Genomic DNA, 23670 nt, shown 5'->3' with positions numbered 1-23670 from the left:
CTATGTGCCAGTCTATCAGTATCTGAATTTATAGTGAAGCGACAGGAGAAACACGCTTCAACCACGTGACAAACGTTAATATTTCATCGTTTATCTACCAGAGGGGAAATTCCCTGTTAGGCCTGTCCCTGTTTTCCACTTTTATCGTAACAGTTGAGAGAGATGACATGAAAGCAGGGAGAGCAGAAGGAGGACGTGCAGGCTGCTGCGTTAGCGTCACACCATATGTGTGAGCCAAACAGCACAACAAAACACGACTGTGCTTTAAACTGCTTTGTCATATTATCTAAGTAGGGACCCATAAATGATGATTACACGTAAAAATTGTTAGAGAAATCTGTTCATGGTTTGTGCGTCTGAAAAAAATAATACTGGCTGATATGTTGATTTTTTTTTTATTTGAGTTCAGTTCAAATTTATTGTATTATTATAGCATCAGATCACAACAACAGCTGCCTCAAAGGATTTATATTGTAAGGTAAAGACTACAATTATACAGAGAAAACTAATATGAGCAAGCACTTGGCGACAGTGGTAAAGAAAAACTCCCTTTTAACAGGAAGAACCCTCTGCCAGAATTATCAGACTCTTAAATCAGCAAATATCGGTCTTAAAGATGCTCACTGGGTTCCAATATAATTATTTATTTTATAATGAAGAACTTCATAAAATTATCTGTAACCCTGTAATATCGTAATATGCAGCATTTGTTCTTCTGGGGGACAAAAACCCACATCATAAACAACAAAAGTACTTGGTCATCTACACATATCAGGGGTGAGCAGTTAATTTTTAGGCGCACTCAAACTCGATGAGCGCTTTAGAACGATCCATTCTTTCACAAATGTTTGTGCAGCGCAGCCACGTGTTTGATTTTATACACCTGTGTCAACTGACTAAGATTAAGTGATTAAGAGGTGTGGCCCAACACGTTTGTCCATTTAATGTACTAATTTCTGATGTTTTTAGGTTAGGCTATGTTAGGCGTTACCTTAGTGGTAGCTGTCATTAAGAAAAAGTTAAATAAAATAAGTAGAGTCCTACATTTGTCAACCCTTCAAAAGCATGACACTAAAATCTGTGTTGCCAATGATTAGGGAATCACAGATGGAGCCTGTCTCAACCTGTCTGTCTGATATCGAGGGTCTGCTGCTGTCTTTGCTATTAAAGTGCTGTCATCATGCCAAGATCGAGAAAGCTCCCCAAAGCCTTCAGAAAATCGTCCGGGTATCCAAGCGAGTCTGCAAGGAGTTTTATACAGAATACTATAAGGATAATTCACTATCTGGTAAGTACATGATATAACAATATCTCTTGCATGCCTGGACACAAGAACAAAACATTAATTAGTGCAACTGAGGTATTTCAGCCATCATGATTCAGGAGTTATTAATCACGCTCGTGTCTTATACACAGTCAAGGATGTACTTCATGTGATGAGCTACAAGGCTGAGCTGTAATTACAATGAGCGTGTAATCTGTTAGTGTCCAAATGTTGCCATAGTAAACTAACCATAATTTCTTCATGACATCATCGCCAAATAAAGTGTAGTTGATATTTTACTATTAAATTAAGATTAAACCCAAAATGTGGAGATCACATTTCACAATAGCTGCCGAGGCTCTACAAAAGCCTCGTGCAGATGAGTCAGTGAAACAACTTAAACAGCTGTCTTGTCGTGTCTCGTGATACAACATCCTCTTTACTGCATGAGGTTGTAACTGTCGACAACCTTGCATCTGTCCACTGCCAGCTATTTCATCTGGTCAATATTGTGTGGGGGTTTTTTCCTTCTGGCCAGATACAGCTTCACATTCCTTATACGCATCACCTCACTGTGTTTATGTGATAAAACAGAAATCATTTCCTTGTAACTAAAACTGATTCTGCAGTACGATTTCACGTTCTCATGTACACAAAGCTTTATGCAGAGGGCTTTAATCTCCAAAATGATCAATAATATTTTTTCTCAATGTGTCCCTAACACTCCTTTGTAAAGAGCAGTCATTTGGCTGCAAAGAATTTGCAGGTAAGTTGGTATGAAAGTGCATGTTCTTAGGAGTGCAGTCGCCTAAATTTGAGCTGGTGAACATAAAGGCAAAACCCGCCCTTTTGGACTAAATGTGCTCCGGACAGACAAATACAGAGACGACTGGCTACAGTAACAGAAGAGACATTTGGTGCAGACCAAAGACATCTTTTCAGGAGAAGCGTAGCGGTGGAAATATTAGTGCTCGGGGTCACTTTGCTGCCTTTGCTGACTGGGCAGCCTGTAGTAATTAAATCAACGCCAAATTCTCTCCATCACATCAAAGAGTGCTTGAAGATAATGCGAGGCATCTGTCGGAAAACTGAAGGGGACCTTTTATGAGGATAATTGTCGTAAGAGATTTGAACCCCGTTAAAATGTTATGAAACAGGCAGAACGAGCAATAAGCCGTCAAACAGTTTGCTTGGAAGAGTGGTCAAAAAGTTCAACAAGACCATGACAAAAACTCGTCCACAACCATGCAAAATAATTTCAAAACAGTATTTTGAAAGCTTTTTGAAGGCATACTTATACCATGTGTGCTAATCGTTTTCACAGATAAATATCTGGTGGTAATTTGTTTGCATAAATGATTTCAAAAGTCCAAAATTTCCACTTCATAAGCACTCTAATCATGTTCACCATCTTTAAAATGATGCCACGTAGGACTTCCTCACCTGCACACTCAACCAGGCCCCGCACACACTTGATGAGGCGTCTTTTCCAATATATCACACGGTACTGTGCAAAAGTCTTGGGCCCACCTTTGCGTCTTTATATTTTGCCAGGAAAATGGGAAACAGGTGCAGCAGTTTATTAAAACGTGTAAAATGGGCAAAAACAGAGTTTGTACAGTCATAGCAGTACAAACATAATCGTTCATGACCACCTTTATTCTTCACCACAGCCTGAACTCTCTGACAAGCTTTTGTCTAATTTCTTTAAGTTGTCTTCAGGAAAAGTTCTCGGGGGCTTCTTGAAGGACATTCAAAGCCCGTCTTTGGATGTTTCTCCTTTTTTTTCTGTTTTCTGTCAAGCTGATCCCACACCGTCTAACACCCTTTTATTGTGGTATAGCAACGCTAGTGGGATGTTGTCCTATTAGTGTCATGGTCTACGGTGGGTGGCTGGAGTTTCCATTAGGCTCCTGAACTGACCTGGGATCCGCCCCTGGGCAGGGCCAACTCCAGCTCCTGCACACCTGGAGCCTATTGCAGGCTATCAAGCCAGAGGGATTTAAACCACACATCGATGTTCACTCACTGCCAGTTCGTCATCAACCCATGTTGGTAACAGGTCTTGTGTTTCAAATTCTCGCTGTGATTCATCTTACTAACAAAGACTCTTTTGTGCTACAGTTGCTGTACCCACCCTGGCTCACTCCACCTCCGGACTCGGAATACCTAGTGATCATTTTGGAAATCCCTCTGTGCCTCACCTGCCTGCCCTCCTGCCATCACACTCCATCTGGAGCCCCGGATCTCAGGTCAGCCTTTCCACGCCACTCAGCCTCCCCTGGATCTTCATCATCCCCCTCTCAAACACTCCAGGTCCCTAACTGCAAGTAAGAATTGCTGCTCTTATACTGGCCACTTCTGAGCTGCCTGCACTACCTGCCTAACTCCTATATCCTCTCCCCTCAGTGTGACTGTTCCCCACTCAGCTCCGTTCCACTTCTCAGGCCTCGTTCCCTCGCCCTAGCCACGTTCCCCTGGGCACGCCACACCAAGGCTCCACGTCTCGTCATTTTCTGTCTTTGCCACGTTTCCCTTTTTTTGTTCCCCTTGCACTTAACCGTAATAAACTATTAAATCATCTACTGTCTCCGCTCTGGGTTTCTGCACCTGAGTCCTATTCAGTACCGGCCATCCGTCGCCGTGACAATTAGTGTAGAAGCTGGACAGTCTCCGTGAGTCCATGCTGCTCTCCGTGCATCTGTTCAGAAAGACCTTACCATTGTAACAGGCTGGCGCAGGCAATTAACTAACCCCAGCACATGTATGTAGGAACAGGGTAAAGCCATGGAGACTTGACTTGTATGGTCTTGTTCTGTTAACGCCAAATAAAGATCTGTTGTTCTGTCTAACCGACTGGCCGCCGAGTTGTCCAGTTAACCTCCCCACCACATGCCCGCTGGTCCTGCTATCAACTGAATGGATCAACTGAAGTTCCAGATGTAACTTTCAAGTCCTGTGTTGGGTTTTTGCTTGATTTTCATCTGTTTTAGGTTGCTATTTTTTCATTTGACTGTTACGTGTACACACACCACTGGTTTATCACTTCAGTTAGATGCCTTTTTGTATGCTTGAATGATTCAGAGGTCAGTGTGAAGTGGATCTTTGAAAGATTTTGACAGACCTTCAGAAAGCTTGAACAAGTGTTGCTCAAGACCTCTTTAAAACTTTCAATAAAGTCTTCCTCCTTGGAAGGAAAATATAAACAAATGATAGGTGGCTCAAGACTTTTACACAGTACGGTGCATACAGATAATCCTGGATTACATACTGTGTTAGATTAGACTAAACAGGATTATTGCTGGGTTTTAACAAGATCAGGAAAACATGCTAACAGCAAACGCTCTGGATTTGACATCTTATATTTTCTGCCCAGCAGCTGGGTTTGTGGGACCCAAACAAAGACGAAGTCAAGCCAACGTCAACAAAGCACAAGAGTTAATATTATTCACAAATCATAATAACAAGTAGTCTGCATAAAGTCTAACATAGTTTATACCTCTGAGCCACAGAGCTGCTGTCGTACAATAACTACGACAGTAAAAGTACATGAAAGAAATAAATCATTGAAGCTGGTGACATTTCTTGAAATTACAGAGAACATAGACCCCGTTTTTTTTTTCTTTTGCTCTGCTCCTTAAACCAACAAATGAGTGCACATGAGAAACTGCTTCTCTGAGCATGCTCAGCGCCATCTGCATGACACACAGCTGCTCTCAGAGGGTTTTTCAGAATAAACAGCACTGGTCATCCTGATTGAAATTAGGAAACACTGGCAAAAAGAAACTGTAAAGCTATTTGCGTATGTCACAGTTTTGGATGATAAAAGATGGATGCATTCACTTATTATATTCATTCGCATTGCTTCTTTGTTGATTTTGGGCCAAAAGGGATAAAAATAGGTAAAATAGGGCAGCTCTCATCCTTAAATTTTAGCTATCGGAGAAGTTAAAGCCATCCAGATTTGTCATATTGTTCAGGAAATAGGCCAAACACAATCTCCCGCTGCCTTTCAGCCAATCACAATGTCAGATCTGTCCTCCCTCTCCACCTCACTCATCCACTCGCTTCTCCTCGCTCTGCCCCCGCCCCCCTCCCCGCCCCACCCCCGTCCTGTCCCAGGGTCACGCTTTAATTAACACTTCAGGTCTTATGAGTTTCTCCATCTCCTGATACATGCCTGCACACACCCACACACAGTCTCTCACACACACACATGCGCACACTCTCTCCGCGATCCCATATGCTCGCTGCTGTAAGTGTTGATTGGAGGGTAAGTTTATTGACTCCACCGCACACGGTGATTAGCGCATCAATTTTCAATCAAATTGTAGTCGCAGCCAATCTGCGAGAGGCGCGCACCCCACACACGTGCGCACACTTACCTGCTCGTGGTACTCTATGCCCATCGACAGAGTATTAATAAGGATGGCAATCATGATTCCTCTGCTGAAGTATCTGCTGCCAACAATAAGTTCCAGTTTAGTTCTGAGCCTCGCCCAGCCGCACTCCCACAGCCTCTTCTTTGGCTCAGACAGCTGCGCGTCACTGAGGCACGAGCTGCTACAGTGACACGGGCTGTTACTGTGACACGAGTGGCCGTGGCGCTGCTCTTCAGGCTGCTCGTTAACATTTTCGCCGTCACTAAGTTGGTTGTAGTAGATGCAGTACGGGCATACCGAGGACTCTCCGGGGACTTCGCCCGGCAACAGTAACGCCGGATGCCCAGCAGAGCCTCCTGCACAGACAGAGATCAGAGGAGAGGCCACATCAATCATGCATCCACGAGGGTAGAGTAAAACGTCGCTTCTGTATGCAGACACTCTGTCATTTAATATATTCTCGGCTCAGCAAAGGAGAGGGGTTTCTTTTCATTTCTGGGAAACAAAAATTCAATAACATGGAAACCACTGTGCTAGTGGGTGGGGGGCGGGGGGGTTGCTTTGTGCAGACGGAGAGCTCTGTTATTAGAACAAGGATGCTCAAGTGTGTGTGTATGCATGTGCGTTTTGTGAGGGTGGAGGAAGCTTGAGGGGGTAAGATTTCAGCAGAATTCATTAGTAAGGCACTCCGGAGGAATGCTCCAACGACATAACAACAAACACTAATCTAGCACGAGCAGTTCACTTGTCATCACAATTACAACAAATTCATGTTTCACTGGAGACTGATATAGTAAATCCAATCTGGTCGTTCTGCGGTGTGTGCGCGCGCGCGTATATAGATAAAACTGCCTTCAAGGCAGACTTGTTGAAAATGACTGACTTCACTACATACACAGGAAATACACTAATCAGGAGATGTGGGTGGCTTCCACGTAGCACCACGCTGAATGACTTCTGCTACAAAGTTCTCCAACTACAGTCGGAATTTATTGCATCACTGAAGTGTATTAAACGCTGATATGTGAAAACGGATGCTTAAAGTGCTGTGAAACACGCAGGGAGCCGTGGAAGGGGGGGACCCTGATGATGTCAGGATTACCCGGATTAATTCAGCTTGGACTTTGAGATAACAAAATTTTAATGAAAAGGCTGCGTTACCAACTGGGCTGTGGAGTCGCAATGTGTTTTTGGAACATGACTCATACTGGGAATTAAAAGACAGGATATCTTGGGCCTCTGCTGCTTTGATGTTGACCGTATATTTTTGTTTCTCCCAAGTGAATCTTCGAGTTTAGTGAGAGTACAGTTTTATGGAGTATGCTTTTAAATTAAGTTCTTGTCTTAGAAATTATACGTGTAATTCAACATTGTCTGGCAGAGTTTTTTTTATGTGAAAAATCTCGAGCCACCTCTCATTTCTTTCTGTCGCCTCCTCTGATCCTGGCGATGATTTGAACCATATTTTTTACAGTCCAGTTCTTGTGTAATTTTCATACTTCAGTCTTGTCTCTCTCTTTCTCTTCCTTAAGTATGGCTTCTTGACAGCCATCTTTCCACTGAGACCATTTCGAGGGTTCAGTGAATAGTAAATGGATCAGCTGAAGGTCCAGATACATCTCGCAGGTCCTGTGTCTGGTCTTTGTTGGATTTTCTTCCCTCCCATTTCTTAAGGACAAAACTTTCAGACACTGTTCATCCGCTGTAGACAGGCCTGCCATTTCTTCTTTTGTCCTGCACTTGACCCGTTTCCAGACATTTTTAAAGGATACACTGCACACCATGCTGGGATATGCCAAGTTTTTGACTAATGGCTCTTGTTGGAGCACAAATATTATTTTATGACTGTCAAACTGTGTTATCTTTGGCATTTCTCATAGCTTTAACTAAAGTGCCTAAAGATATAGTTTTAAAATGGCTCATTGCTAAGTTGTCTGAAATGCACAGATCCAGCACTGGTCCATCTCTTGAGTTAGGTGTTTTCATCCCTGAATGATCAGGCTCTTAAAGAAAGAATTCCTGTAAAGACGGTCAGGTACTAGGACTGATCTGAAATGAGGTTTGTTTTTTCTTTTTAGTCTGAATAAAAACTTTGAAAGATCTTCAGAGAGCCCAGAGAACCATTGTTCAAGACCACTTTAAAAAAAACGGACGGGTCAAGACTTTTGCACAGTTCTGCATTTTTATGCTGCTTTCAGCAATGCTCGATGTGTCGATGTGGGAAAATAAATATGCATAGTTTCAAAGGTTTTCAGGTTATCCCATATAAGGCAAAGAATCTTGTTAAAAGATCTTCAGTATTCTGCTACAAGTCATCTTCCTGAATATTTGCATCCCATCTCTCCACAGAGATTTCAGGGAATCAAGCACGCAAGGCCCCACAAAGGAGAAGATGTAGATAAAAAGGTTAGACCGGTGAGAAATGTTTTGGATCAATTGTCTGGAGACACTTCAACCTTTAGGCTTGAATAGTACAACAGATCATCTGAATGATCTTCCAGTTTTTTCTCAAAGCTTTGCTGTTGTGAGGAATGACGGCACTTGCTTGATGTTTTTTAACAGCATGATTGTTCATGGCATTTTAAAACTGCTGTGTTTTAAATCTCATTACATGGATAATGCTCAGGCTATGGTAAACACAAGCTTATCTTTTAGCTCCTGCAGTGCTGTGTGAGGCAGAGGTGAAACCAGACGGGGAGTTTTGTTTCGGGATTGTGTCGTGTCTGCACAGCGCTCTGAAACTTCACATTTTTCACTAAGTTTGTGCGACATGGGTAAGACTACAGACTGCAGTGGATGACGTAAGGTATAAAGTTACTATGAAACTGCCAGCTGGTACTGGCAAAATAAAAAGCATTCATATATATGAACACTTTATGATCCAACACTCTGCAAAAGAACAAGGAAAAAAAAGAGGAGGCTGGTCTTTTTTCTGTTTGCAGAGTGGCTCTCCATAGCATTTACACATTTACGCAGCTGATTTGCCAGCCATATTGATTATAGTGGAAGCGTGTGGCTGCTGCATGAACTTGCATACGTTACATGTTCAGTGTAGCCACAAGAATTTGAATTATAATACCTCTGAGTGTCGTCTTGTATAAGGGACACACAGCGTTATTGAATTCTGCTCGCCTTTTCAGTGCATAAAAATGTGCTCAGACTGTAACAGACAGTGGCTCTGCTTCTTTTATCATACTGCTTTGAGCTCCGAAAAGAAAATTAAATGTGCCTGCGCAGTGTTAAAGGTGATGAATGTCGCACAGATATCAAAGTTTCGCTAAATAAATCTGAAGTGATCTGAATTTGAAATACAGCTGAGGGCAAGTGGGAAGATGTATTCTTGGTTAATTTGGGACTGCCAGAGATCATTTCTCAAATTAAACAAAAACAAAGATTATTCAAACGAACAACAGCAAAACAGGGGAGTAATCATAGACTGTATTAAAAGATGGACTTATTGTACTTTCCAGGTTTGAAAACTGAAGCCAATGTGGAGCTGTCTTAAACCTGCGTTATGGTTGCAAAAAGATGTACATGGCATAAGGAAATCTACTGGAAAACTGCCCTTGGCTTGTGATGATCCCTGTCCTGATTAGATTACAGGCTCAGTTGATAGTTTCAAGTCTTATTTAATAACTCATGATGACATTTTGTAAATTAAGGTCTTTCATTAGGGTTAAAAAATGGGATGAAGTAAGAAATGCTTCACCAAGACACAAGCCAATGATAATAAAGGTCTCAGAGCCACCCCACACTCGTCACGCCAGGTTTGAAAATACCAAGATGACAGTTGCTAGGGCCTCAGTCACACAGGCCTAGAGACCAGTCTGCAACCTCCTAGCAAGCTCCTGTCACTACGGAAAAATGTGTTTTCCCCAGCTGGATGGAAGTTGCTGTCTTCCTCCAGGTGAAATCGTGGTACTCCTCCCAAAACATCCATGCATTTACTTTGGTCGCTAACAGATTGCTTTGCTGGCCTGCAAACAGTTGCCACTTACTCTCTGAGTTGTAGTGGAAGCTGAAAAAGTGCAGCACAAACCGGAAATCGACAATGCTCACAGTCAAAGTAAAAGTGCTTCCTTACTGCTAATTTGTAAGCAATCAACACATTTCAATGTCCATTTCAAGAGTTGAAACTTTTGGTTCAAAGGAAAAGAGTTCCCGTTTCTGGTTTGCGTCACACTTTTCATGGAAAATGTTCATCATGTCCATCTTTTACATACAGTCTATGGGAATTTTAAAGCCTTTAATCCTGGACACTCACTGCTTCCACACATAGTCAGAGTGTGACACTGTGATTCACACACTTTCAAACATTCACACACATCCCTTCATCCTCACCGTGCTCCAGCACCAGCTGCGGCAGTCTGTTGCCGGTCTCCGTAGCAACCAGCCTCTTTTGGTCCTGGTCCTTTGCATCCCGGTGACTGAAGAGGGGCGCTATGAAGGGATAATTAAAGCCGTTGCCTCCATTACTGACGGCGGGGTCAGTCTGAGGCTGATGGTTTTGGTGATGATGATGATAAAGCTGATGAAGGTGTGACAAGTCATTAGGGGCGTGGCCTGAGTGCCGGTGGGCGAGACCGTTCATCTCCCCGGCCCCACCGCCCCTGGCAGATCCGCCACCTTGCTCTCTGTGGCACGCGCACGAGCAGCGAAAGCGCGCGCGCGTCTGAGCGTAGCAGCGGGCGAGCCGTCGCCAAGCCTTACGGCCCAGGTGCGCCAGGTAACGGATAATCTCCTCATAGCAGCTCCCTGGTTGGCTATCGCTGGCCAGCGTGGAGGCCGACTGATGGAGCTGGCGGGCGCGCTGCTCTGACTTCATTAAGGCGTGTTCTCTCTGTTTCGTTTCAGAAAACTGCGTTGCTATTACGACCAGGCACAGGTTGATCATGAAGAAGGAGCCCACCTACAGAGGACGACACACGTCACATACAATAAGTATAATTTTTTATGTGTATATATATGGATGTGTGTGGCCATTTGTGCTATAAGCATGTACTCACTATAATGAGGAAAATGAAGTAGATGAAGTTGTAGAAAGAATGTGCGTCCATGACATAGTACATGATGTCTACCCAACCCTCAAGAGTAATTACCTGAATGAAAACATGCACACAGTCAACAACAGCAATATGTAGTGTGCACCTCATGGTAACCAATCAGATTCCTGCGATTAATCCTGGAGACATTTACCTGAAAAATGGCAATCCAGGCATATCCAATGTTATCAAAGTTAATAGCTCCTTTGTGTGGGTTCAATTCCCCAGCACGACACTCATTGTAATACTGATACCAGTTCACACAAGACCCGGGCTCATCTACTCTAAGGCCCATCTCTGGTAGGGCCTCCCCAGCATCCAGCAAGCAGGAAGTCCTGCCTACTCGGCGACGAGGCACATCAGAGCACCGGAGCATCCCGTTTTCTCTTTCCATGGAGCAGATGAAAGGGTGGTCGTCTGTGCCGTCGGGCCGATAGTAACCATTCAGGAAGGAAATGTTATATTTCCTAAAGAAGAAGAAGTTTCATGAGTGAACAGATGTTAGATTTCGCTTCGTGTAAGCATAACCGAATATAAGAGGACAACAAAAAATGTTGATTGTTTTCTTTACTGCCAACAAACAAATAACATACCATTTCTTTCAAAATCATCTTTTCAAAAATGATTAAACTGTTTTTGTCAAATGATACTTAAACTGAAGTACACAGTGCATTTCTTGGTAACTACTTCAGCTGCAGAGTAATGAGTGTAATGTGAGAGTGGGTATTTATGACAACAAAACTGCGTGAAGAAAAATGTCTCCCATTATGGCTCATGGATGTGTGTGTACATGTGTGCGTGTTGTGTTTTTTAAATTGCATGAAGTTAATTCTGAACAATGGCAGAAAGGAAGTTGTATTTGGCCCCGGCTGCACAGATCTCACGAGTAAGCCAGCATCAAGCACGAGTAACACGGAGCGGACCTCAAACACAAACGCTGAGTTGCTGGGTTGGATTCGAATGGTTTTCAAAAAGATTAATCATTTTATTGACCTACTGTTTCCTTCAAAGGTCTGTTTTCTTGGGGAAAGAAATGAAAGACGGTGTGAAGCACACAGAGGTGCTAAAGGAGGAAATGAGGAAACAGAGAGGGAAACACAGATGAAGGGAAAAAGCAAAAAAAAGCCAGGGAGGGTGCATTGGAGAGATAAGCAATCAATCATGTGTGGCGTGGAGGAGGGTCCCGGGGGAGCGCTGCTGCCTCACTTCTTATTAGGAAAGGTCATTTTGTTGTTTATGAAGCAGAAAAAATCAAAATCTTTACAGTGAACATGAAACTGGAGAAGGGTTCGTTTTGCTAAAATGGTACCGGATACTGTGCAGTGGGCTACTTGTGGGCTAAGCGAGAGTCGGTTAACAACTTCAACAACTACTGCAGACGGTAAGGAAAGGAGCTGTTCCTGCAGCAGAAAGCAATTCCAGCTGAACTGTGCGCATTATGTTGCAAATTAAGTGAAACAGCTGGAAATCATTTTGCAAATGTCATTTTGTAAAATCTTGTACAACAAACTATGATCCACTCACTCGACTCTATTGGTAAAAATTACAGTGTCAGAATTCAATCTTAACCATCTGAACGCCCAGATTCCTCCAGAGAGAAGCCAGAGCATTCAGACTCTTGGAGCTGCGTGCCTTCTTGAACTTATGATGTAAGCTTAAGATTGGATGATATAACATTTCAAAAAATGTAACGATTAAACAAAATCACCTCCAGGAAGCACTGATGACTCACAAAGCAAAATAAAACACCCCAGGTTTAGCCCCTTTACCCAAATACTTTCAGCTGAGGAGTTATTTCTTTCCATTTCTCATTATGATTATGCTGATAACTATTTGCAGAGCTCAGTTAAAGTTGTGATGAAATGTGTATTGTGTTTTCATAATGAGGCAGTGTTTTGCCTTGTTTATCATCTCTCCATGAGCGCCCAGATAAATTCCACTCTGGCAGTAATGTCCTTACATTAAGCAGCAAAACTCTCAGTAAAAAAAAAAAAAAAAGTGATTCTGGGAGAAACCAGCTGAAATTAAAATGTATCCCTGACAGCTCTGAAGGTGCCAGATCCATCCTGAGCACGAACGCTTTGTTCCCAATCGTTTCACTGTGGAAGCTGCGAATCTGCGCAGCTGCTGAGCAGAAAACATTTAGGTTAATAAGGCGACGTAAGATCACAATGACACACCAGAAGATGCAAATAATTAATGAAGTTACGCTGCTGTGCCACCTGCGTAAATTGCTCGCAATTTGGAGGGCCTCTATCCCGCTGCTGGGTGATGCCACAGCTGTTTAATAAAGTCAAAGAGCAGCAGAGTTTCAACGTGTGTTTTTTCAGCATGACTCAGATTTTAGCTTCCAGGCAGATTCTATAAGAACTGATATGAAGGAGATGAAGCTGATAGCGGTCAGTAGCCTTCAGGAAGAAAAAAGTGGAAAGTGCTTTTAATTTGCATTTGTTCTAATGTCCAGTCCTCCATCAGATCTACCATAAAATGTTCAACTAGAAGCTTCAGAACCGGAGAACTCAAGCCAGTGGATCATGTCATGTTTTTTACATCCAGTGTGATGGATATGTTATATAATTGTAACTGAAGGAGAAAAATACCCCTAAAAAGCTCAAACGGGGGCTTGTTTGTTTCCTGCACTGTGGTTTTATTGTGTGTTATCATTGTTATTCAGTTTTAATAAGGTGTATATTTAACTCCCTCTGCTTTGCTGCCTTTTCTAAACTGTGAGTTCATATTTTTTCTTCAAGTTGATTCACTCGACCCACGACAAGTCACCAAGTATTGACCCTGGTAACTCAATCTGTTTCAGGTTCTCTGAACTTCAGCGTATGCATAATGAATTTAAAGAGGACGCACTAGGATATATTATCTTATAAACCTTACATCCCACCACCATAATTTAGAAACCAGGTGCTCAGACCCAGTGGGCTCCTGCTAAAGCTAACTCCTTCATATTGACTTTCCTCATACAGATGTTCTACATTAAGTGTGCAACTCTTAAGTAACTCTTCATTTAAAGATTTTTTGCTAGGAGAATAGGAAATATGAGCACTGGGGAGGCCAATCCATGACTGACGCTGTTTCATTATGTGTTTTTCTATCCAGATATGCTTTTATTAGCAGTGTGTTTGGGATCATTGTCATGCATGTAGACACTTACTGTTGCACCTTTATCTTGACCTTTTGCATACATATTGATGAAACCAAAAATTACCAAATACCTCTTGCTCCTGATCTGACATCCACCTTCTACCTGAGAACATTTCTTTAGTGAGCAGTAGATGGATCACCTGAAGGTCCAGATGCATTTCTTAGGTCCTGTGGACTTTGGATTTTTTTTACCATATCTTAAACACTGTCTGCTACAGGCAAGTCATTGTTTCTTTGGTCCTCCACTTGTGTGCAGTTTCCTCAATTTTTTAAGGTCCCACTGCACACCACGGCGAGATATGCTAAGTTTTCAGCTAACAGCTCTTTGGGATCTTGGTGGTTCAAAAATACTACTTCATGCATCACAAGCTGTGTTATCTTTGGCATTTTACATAGACTTTAGAAAAGAAATAGGAATAAATAATGTGTTTTTGTGACAGGCTGCTAGTAACAAAGTGTGTAAAGATACAATTTAGAATTGGGTCTTTGATAAGTTGTCTGCTGTTTGTACGCAAAACACTGATTCATCCCTTGAGTTCACTTGTATGATTCATGGACCACTTTTAAAAAATTACAAGAAATTCTGGCTCCTTGAAAGCAAATTATAAAGAAATAAGAGGTGGTTCAAGATTTCTGCACAATACTGTACAGACACTAAGATAAGGACACTGAGCACTTTTGGTCGAGGCTGCTGCTGCTAGAGATTAATTTCAGTCTTTGCTTCTCCAGCATCACCACAGATTCCTTTGTAAAGCTGCCGTATAAATAAAGTTAGTTATTGGCAAGAACCACAAATTCATTATCAAATGAGTGAATGTTTGGCACAACAACAATGCGTCACCACAGCACCATCACTGATTGTTGTCCAAGTTGCTATCTAAGAAGGCGAAACAGACGTTATCTGATGTGGTGTGATAATATGTGGTCATGTTTGTGGGAGTGACGGTAACATCATCAGTTAGACTGTGATCGAGCGTGACATGAAGGATTGTGTGGGGGAGAACCGGAGTGACAGCAAACTCAGATGGTTTTACTGTGGAAACAGCCGCTCGGAGGCAGCCACTGAATAACAGCTCCCTAAATTTATTTAGCCTTCCAAATCCCTTGATTTGTGATCCCTGATGCTCAAAGTGTCCAACGGGAAGCACGTAGCACCTCCGTGACGGAGCTGATTAGAGAACAAACAAGATCAGCCCATCTGTGATATCGATCCCCGAGTAAGGAGAGAGAGAAGCTGATCAGTTGTGAACAAACTTTTGACAGGTTGGAGCAATAAAGCTGGCGCAACTCGTGCTGTGACATCGGCTGGTCACTATAGCAACTCACATCTTCACATCCTCTCCCATGAAACAGCGGTTCCTCAGTAGCCCCGCCCACAGCTGTACGCCAACGATGCCGAAGATGAAGAAGACAAAGAAGCAGAGCGCCAACACGTTTCCCAGCATAGGAAGTGTGTCCAGCAGGAGGGTCACAAGAATGCGCATACCTATCAGTGCACACACACACACACACACACACACACACACACACACACACACACACACACACACACACACACACACAGCATAAACACAGAAGGGTAGACAGTCAGACAAGCAAAGATCAGCAATAAGTCAATGCAAACTTTAGCAAAATGTCAGTCACAGTAAATGTTGGCCAAACAGGACTCTTTATGTATTCTGCACAAAACGCAGGCAGTGCAATTAGCTGAATGGCAACACTGATAATTGGCTCTTACTCCACTCTCCTAAAGAGTGCACATACAAAATCTTCCTCCTTCCTTCTTCTCTACTCGTTCCTACTTCAAAAACACTCTCCGATTTTACAAGAACTCAATGAGAGCCGCAGCAAGGTCACCAAGTGTAGTAAAAAGAAAAAAAAAGACATAAAGTTGGCTGGCCAACTTGTGCGGTGAGCTATCAAGAACAACACAAGCATCACAATGATTCGCATGACTTTGTTCACAATGTCCTGATTTATTTACACATGCATCCATCACGGGGCGAGCTGCAGCAGGTGCGTAACTCGGGAAGTTAAAGAAATGAAGTGGGATTTACAATCTAGTCGGACGGTGCAAGGACGGTGACACGTTCTTCATCGTCCCGGCTGTGACTAACGATGTTGCTGACACTCAGCTAAGGTGTTTCCACATCGGATGAGCCGCGCAGGAATCACGGCCCTTTCTGCTCCAATTAAAGGGGAGCGGGAAGCTGATTGGACATGTTTTCGTAAACTACAAAATCATCAGATTTAACATTTCTTCCAACAGCCAGTGGCTTTCTGGAGTCTACACCCTGCACATATCACCAAAAGCTTTCTGGTGATGCTCTCCCGGGCCTGCACAGCAGCCTTCTCTACTTCTTCTGTTTCGAGGCATCAATCAGCTGAATTGCACTCTCAGGAAAAAAGACTCCTAGTTGTTTCCCCTCTGGTCTCTTTGAGGATTTTTAACCTGCTGCACTGTCCTCTTGTCCCGACTGTTCTCCTGCACTGTTCACCCAGCTTGTATGCGGGCACACTTTCAAAGGTTGACTCAGCGCTTTAAATCAACCTCACAGTTTCAGCCCATTGTGCGGACGTACAGTCAAAGCCATGAAAGACAATAAAGTAACCCAGTTTCTGTGTGAGCTGCATGCTGGAGGGGAGGGGGGTAAGACAAAAATAAATAAATAAATAAAAGGAGAAAGACTCACTGGGAACTCTGTTGATGGCTCGCAGTGGGCGGAGAACTCGAACAGTCCGGATAGCTGATAAGCTGACGTTGTGTCCGTCCAGCGAGTACTCCAGCATTCTGCGCAGAGGGAAAGCCACCGCTGTGTCACCGGCATCCTGATCAGCCTGACCTTGGCAGACCCTGAACGCCTACAGGGACTCTAGCAGAACTCCGGGATACAGAGCCTTTTAACTACCAATCACCGAGGTCTGTGTCTCTCATGACCGAATGATACGATTGTCATTCTGTGGAGCTATCACACACACACACACACTTCCACTGATATGTCTAAGCACGCGCGCACACACGCTTGACATTTAACTGGCATTAAACAAGTGTCTAAGCTTTACACAAAACACACATACACACACACACATGCACACACACAGACACACACTCTTGGCTCATATTTAATGTCAGGCGCGCCTGCGTGTGAGTGCGCGTCGGCTGCGTGCGCATCTGTCAAGCACTCACCCCACTATAACAATGAAGAAGTCCAATCTGTTCCATGTGTCGCCTAGGTAACCGCTCTGACCTATGACCCCGAGAGCCACCATCTTCACAACCATTTCTCCAGCAAAGAACACAAAGATGCCATCATCCAAAGCCTGCACACAAACACACACACGGAGACCCAGAGGATTAACTGATTAAGCGGGGGGGGGGGGAAGAAAAATGTTATTGGAAAAACTTTTCAGACCCTTGATAATGAAGTGTGACAGTGGAATATAATTAGTCTGCAATTTCAGATTATGTGTGTGTGAGCGTGCTTTACCTGCAGAAAATAGGGGGTGTGGCCACAAGGCTGGAACATCCCTAGAGTCACGCAGTTGAGCAGGATGGCCAAAATGCTCACACGCTCGAACCACGTGAGGCACGGTTAAGGATCAACACATCGACAGAGAGTCTGAACACTGATTAAAGCAACAAAATGAACACGTTTAATGAAGCTGTGCTTGTAAACTTTAGGGCAGAGGTGTCAAACATAAGGTCCAAGGACCAGAACTGGCCTGGCGAAGACTCATTCTGGTCCACTAAAAGGCTTCATCATAGATGTTGAACTTTTCCTGTTGATAAAGACCTCTCTCATTGCCGTTCATACTACACCACAGTAAAGTAATAGACAATTAAATGATACTAAAGTTGCTGTTTTTCAACTTCTTTTGTCTATTTCCACATTTGTAATGTAGACAAACTGAGACGGACTGTTGAAATTTGCACTTCTCATAATAAGATTTCTCAGGGATTAAGTGTGCAGTTAAATGCCTCTACATTGATATAAAAGAGAATTTACTGGTCTGGTCCAAACGAGTTTGACATCCCTGCTTTAGGGTGACTGATGGCAGTCTCAGCCAATCACAGGAGCAGAGGAGATAAGTACACTACTGCCTGCTTGTCTCATTTAAAGCTGGCATTGGCAAAATGACAACAAAATCCACGATAACATTTCAGTTTATTATCATTCAAGCTGCGTAAGAGGGAACTACACTCCTGTGTCCTTTCTGGACTTTCAGTCCTAATCTTAGCTGTGGTGGAAGACTTTTGGCAATCATTTATGTCTTCAGTCCAATTTTGCTGAGTAGTAAAAAGAGTATAAAATAATATATTAGAAGTAAGGTGCATGTAGGAAGAACAAGAGTGTGCTAGGAGCCACCTGGAGCCAAAAGTCAGCCTTGACTTTGTTTAAGTACATTAGAAACATACGTTGGGTGGGAGGGGCTTGCCACAAAGAAGGAAGTGCTCAGACAGCTTTTTGGCGTTTCAGCCTTAATTGGATAGAGACAGTGTAGATAGACAGGAAAGCAGGGAGAGAGAGCGAGGGGAAGAAATGCAGCAAAGGGCCGCGGGTTGGACTCAGACCCGGGCCTACTGCTCTCTGGCATGTGGTCACCTGCTCACCCACTAAGTGTGAAACACCCATTTCAAATCGGAAGTTGGAATTTCTGAATTGCTGGTTGCAAATCTCAGCTCAAGTTCTTAAGTTGGACTTCCAACTTTAAAGGTTAGGGCAGCCACACTAACCCTGACTTCACAATCCAACACGGCAGCAGTGCGGTAGCAAAACTGTACAACTTCAACTGCGCAGCCATTGTTGTGTCCTTGTCACTCGCTACATTAACCGTACGCACGGTCGGGCTCTATCCGCGAATGCACTGCAGCGTCATGTACAAGAATCGAGCACTGACGCATGAATGGCTCCACCGTTCCAAAACTCAGAATAAATCCTGTTTTTTCTTTCTCCTCTGACTTCACAAGTATACTACGCTCAACAGTGACATCTGACTTACGAGGCAAATAAAACACAAAAATCGTAATTACAAAATAGACTTTAATTTAATATAAAAGGGGTTTTCGTATTGCTTCCCTGTTCCCCAAGCTGTCGCCACATGGCTCCACATGTTTGATTTAGCACAGGTTTTACACAGATGCCCTTCCCGACACAACCTTCCCATTTATCCGGGCCTGGAGCAGGCACCTGGAGCAGGCACCAGGAGCATGCACGCTTCTTACTCTTGGTGGCATAACTTGTGTCTCCTCTTGGAACCAAACCTAAATGGGACTTGTTTTTCAAGCTAGAATTGAACGTGCGCTCTTTGACCTGCTAACCAACATTATCTACTACTACACCACCAGAGGAACTGAAAGCTACGAAGACATGAAGACATCAATTAGACAGAAGACAGGTGATTTTTTGCAACCACAGGAGTCACTAGCCTACTGGCCATTAAAAAGACTACAGATTTTAGCACGTCCACTTAACTTCACTGTTCAAACTCAGAAGCTACATTTTTTTAGCATCTGTGGAAGTGCTGAAGAAGTGCAGCTACTTTCTAGATTTCTGCTCACTGCAGCTGTAACTGACTCCCATGTATCAAAAAAACATTTGTCACGATATTGGTGAGCAGTAAACATAAACCCAAGCTTTCAAACACCAAAGGAGGAGTTTCTGCTTCCCGAGTTTATGGAGTTAACCAAGTGTTGAAGTGTGATTGACAGAATTGCAGATGAGTGACAATGTAAAGGAAAAGCAACATACGGTGTGCTTGTAAATTGCTGGAACATCACAAGCTCCCTGAAGAGCTTCAGTGCCACCAAACATCAAGCTAAATCCGAAACCTCAGAAACTCTCCCTGAGTGTCACGCAGCATTCCTCCAAACACATTAGCTCATTTGTTTTTTTGCATCTGAGAGCCGAGAGGCAAAATCTCCCATGTCCACTTTTGCAAAACGACTTTGCCAAACGCTTACGAGGACACGTGGAATTCACCTCACCTGCATTAAACAATACTTTTCTTGTGATGTTTTCTTTGCCACACAGCACTCAGCACTAAGCTGAGTGTCACTGTCACATAATATGATAATTCACAACATTTTCATACTCGTCAAACCATTCAGTGACCCCTCATGCCCTATATCCATTCCTCTGCATTCATTATCGTTCTGCACTCATTTATTCATGTTTTCCTTCCCCCTGTCTGTCACCCATGAATATCTGGCAATGGCAACGTCCATAGCAACAGCGAAGAAACTGTGACTCGTCAAAGTTAAAGGTCCAGCCACGTCTGTTTTGTAGCGCCCCGAACCTTACCAGGCTGAACTTGCAAAATACCCGTCTGAGGCTAAGACGAGCATGAAATGTGTGCCTCGCAGCTTAAAATCATATTTACAAGCAGGGAACTGAACGTACCAACCTAAAAAACAACTTAGTGGAAACTTGCGATAATAAGCTTAAAGGCGTCAACCTTCATTTACGAGCAACAACTTCTGACGAGGCATTTTGACACGTTTAATATTCACAACTACAAGAGCCAGACAGCTACCACAACACAGCCAGTAAGACATGTGGAGTCAGTTTAAGAGCAAACTTGCTTATGGCGTGTGTTTGAGCATCTGCGCTGCTTGCTAGCTGTCAAACTGCAAGAAGGAGCATGAATCAGACGTGGGGAGAGAAGAAATAACAGAGAAGGATTTCAAAGGGAGAATAGTCTGAAGTAGAAAGTTAAAAGAAAGACTGAATTTGAATTTGTACAAACACGGATGCACACACACTCTCGCTCTCTCACACACATACACTTGCACACACACTTGCACACACACTTTTGAGCACTAATGTGAAAACTGCTGAATGGATGACAGGACTGTATTCAAGAGCCAAGGACGCATACATAACAAAGCCTGGAGCATGCACATGGACCCGTACACACAGACACATGTGCGCGCGCACACAGAGTCCCCTCTTCCCGGACACTTTGCTCTCGAGAGGGCGGAAAAATTAATGAGAGTACAATCCTTTATCACCCTTGAGACAGAGAGAGAGAGAGGGAACGAGAGAGAGAGAGAGAGAGAGAGAGAGAGAGGGTAATCCAGTGTCCTCCCTTTGCTGTGGTTGCCATGGGAACCCCCATCTCACCGTAGGAACTGACTTCTGAGTTTCACGATCCGCTTGCATCCTGTCTGGACTGGATCACAACACAATTAATACGCACACACAAACTCTCTCTTTCTCTCACACACACACACACACACACACACACACACACACACACACACACACAACAGAAACCAAGGTCTTCCTGCTGAAGCTTCCTTCACTCCTTCAAAAGCTTAAGAGAGCCGTTTTAATGCTGTTTCATCTGTATAAGTTACAGCAGCTTAAATAATCCCCCTGTGTGTCTGTGAAACACACACACACAGACACACACACACACACACACACACACCTTAGTTAAACTATAGGAACCCGGCAGGGTCAAAAGTGTGAGTGATGGATGAGCAGGGAGTATTTTCACAGTTGGCACATCGTTCAGTATCAGCGATGAAACACGGAGGGAACGTCCTTTCCCCTGTTTCGCTCTCCCTCCAATGCTTTTCCTTTATCTCCTCTCACACTCAACCTTTCCCTTTATCATCTCTCATTTTCCTCTACAACCTTTTTTTGTGCCTCCTCTCTTTGGCCCAATTATTTTTCTCTTTCGCTTTGCTCCTCCTGCTCTCTGTGTCTCCCTCGTCCTTTATATAGTGCAGCATAATTCCCCATCTTCATTTCCTATCACTTCTTGCATATCTTTTTTTGCCTCTCCCATCCACTCCTGTGCACACGCACTCCCCGCTCCGTGTGGAGCGCCTCTGCTCGGCGCCCTCCCCCGTCTGCTTCTACCATCTCCACATACGACTGCCCTTGGGTAGAGTTCTCGTCTCTGACAGAAGCCCGAGTCTCAGCCAACAGATAAACCGCAAGTAAAAAAAAGTAATAATTAACATTGTGAAAAAGCTGAGCAAAGGCACAAAGAGTAGGAAATATGTATAAAGTATATACAGTAAGGGGTAAAAGGGGGCAAGAATGATGGATGATGAGGTGAGGAATATGCTTAGATCAGGTGAACAAAGGGAGGAGAGCAGCTAAGACCCTGACTGTTCAAGCTCTTAAGTAGTCCAAATGTGGCATGGCCCCTTCTATGTCTTCTCATCCTAATTGCCTCTTATCCTCTCATTTTCACACTCTTCTTCCCTCTTGTACAGTGGCAGAGTCAGACAAAGGTAAAGACCCCACAATAATACAGAGAAAGCACCAGCAATGAAACCACCCTCTTTGAGCAAGCACTTAGTGACTGTGGGAAGGAAAAACTCCTTTTTAACAGGAAGAAACCTCCAGAAAAACCAGGCTCAGGGAGGGACGGCCCTCTGCCATGAATGGTTGGGGTGATGGCAGGGAGACAGGACTGTCTCTCTCCCATGCTGTGGAAGAGAGCCAAAGATTAAAAGTGAGAAAAAGTGAGAGAGTAACTAAGGGAAGATTCAGGATCACCTGATCGAGCCATAAGTATAAACTTTATCACAAAAATAAGTTTTAAGCCTAATCTTTAAAGCAGAGAGGGTCTCTGTTCCCCAAATCCAAACTGGGAGCTGGTTCCAAAGGAGAGCGGTCTGAAATCAGAAAACCATCATGGCAATAATTTTCCTTTCTGTTGCAAATCGCCAACCGTAAAATAGTACAGCAGCATTTCAATAAGAAGAGATCATTAGATGGAATTGATTAACTGATATACAGAATTCAATTATACCATTTTGGCAATTAGACTGCGATAGATAAAGACAACAGAATGAAATGCCAGAGCAGGACCCCCGAGAGTCGAGAAGGTGGATGGAGTGACTCGCTTGAGGTGGAAAATGCTAGGAGGTGACTTGCGTTGAATGGACAATGAAAGATTAGCAGCACGATTTAAAGATAGCAGGGTGGAGGCTGATTGGTTTAAAGAAACAATGATGTCAGCATTGAGATTTGCAGCGTGGGAAAGTGGAAGTGATGTAATGAATAAGCTTAGCAGCCAAGCACACGGGAACGCAGACAAATGAGTGAATACAGATGTTCCTTATTGAACTCCTGCATAAGCTTCATTAGTATTTGCTCTGACAGACATGACTGCCATGGAGAATACACCATGGCTGCTCATGTGTGGGACAGTTTTTTTTATGAAGCTTTTCCTCTGAAAAGCTTCCTACTGTAGTGGTTTACACATGTACCTACCTGCCAAAGCAAACATGCAGAGCTGCCCGCTGTGGCAACCCCCCCCCCGTGAAAAGCAGGCAGCCAAAAGTAGCTTCTACTTACGTAACCGTAAACTGATTGAATAAATCTGGGAAAGCTGCTCAAGTTGTTCTTTTAACTGTTGATAAAGCTCAGGAGATCGTTACTATAGCAAAGGTGTAGGAAAACCAGCTCCAGAGAAAAGTTACTGTAGAAAAACAGGAGCTACTGGATGTCACTCAGGATCTATGAGCATGTGTGTAGCCCCCTATTGGGCCTGAACATGGCCACCCGCAGATACCCCTTTGCTCCACCCGTTCTCCCGTCCTTCTTCCCCTCTCCCCCACTCAAACACCCTCTGCTCACAGGTAATAAAGGTCAGGCAGACATTATAAATCAAATCAGATCACATCACCATGATCTTTGTGGCATCATCCGCCACCCTTGGCTGAGATAAACATGCTAAGACCTTCATGTGGCAACATTTTCATGTGAAATGTTCATTAAGTTAAAAGCATCATCCACAGTTGGTCTTGGATTTACTACCCGAGTCTCACGAGCCATGAAGTGCAGGTTTGATTCCAGCAGAA

General features: G+C 43.5%; 1 protein-coding gene and 1 long non-coding RNA gene across 3 annotated transcripts in view; one reads left to right on the top strand and one right to left on the bottom strand.

The window, feature by feature from the left end:
* LOC147327550 (voltage-dependent T-type calcium channel subunit alpha-1H-like) overlaps positions 1-23670 on the bottom strand; it is a 59579-nt gene that overhangs the window by 28889 nt on the left and 7020 nt on the right. For both annotated transcript variants that reach the window (XM_086295232.1, XM_086295234.1), the window contains exons 3-10: positions 17330-17424; positions 17029-17162; positions 16535-16632; positions 15168-15327; positions 10843-11155; positions 10653-10745; positions 9988-10555; positions 5650-6002 (exon numbers count right to left, since the gene is read on the bottom strand). In XM_086295232.1, coding sequence (XP_086151358.1) covers positions 5650-6002; positions 9988-10555; positions 10653-10745; positions 10843-11155; positions 15168-15327; positions 16535-16632; positions 17029-17162; positions 17330-17424 — 1814 coding nt within the window. The remainder of the gene's footprint in view (positions 1-5649; positions 6003-9987; positions 10556-10652; positions 10746-10842; positions 11156-15167; positions 15328-16534; positions 16633-17028; positions 17163-17329; positions 17425-23670) is intronic.
* LOC147327551 (uncharacterized) lies at positions 3140-3891 on the top strand. Its single transcript, XR_015129856.1, has 3 exons — positions 3140-3315; positions 3389-3594; positions 3674-3891. It is a non-coding gene; the product is annotated as an uncharacterized LOC147327551 (long non-coding RNA).

The sequence above is a fragment of the Aulonocara sp. 'chitande type north' Nkhata Bay genome, linkage group LG6 (genome assembly GCF_057382095.1).
Source record: "Aulonocara sp. 'chitande type north' Nkhata Bay isolate Kocher_YH1m ecotype deep benthic linkage group LG6, A_spYH_male_GT1.1, whole genome shotgun sequence".
Classification (NCBI taxonomy): Eukaryota; Metazoa; Chordata; class Actinopteri; order Cichliformes; family Cichlidae; genus Aulonocara; species Aulonocara sp. 'chitande type north' Nkhata Bay.
Note: the sequence above shows the minus strand (reverse complement) of the source record. Positions and strands in the feature narration are given on the sequence as shown.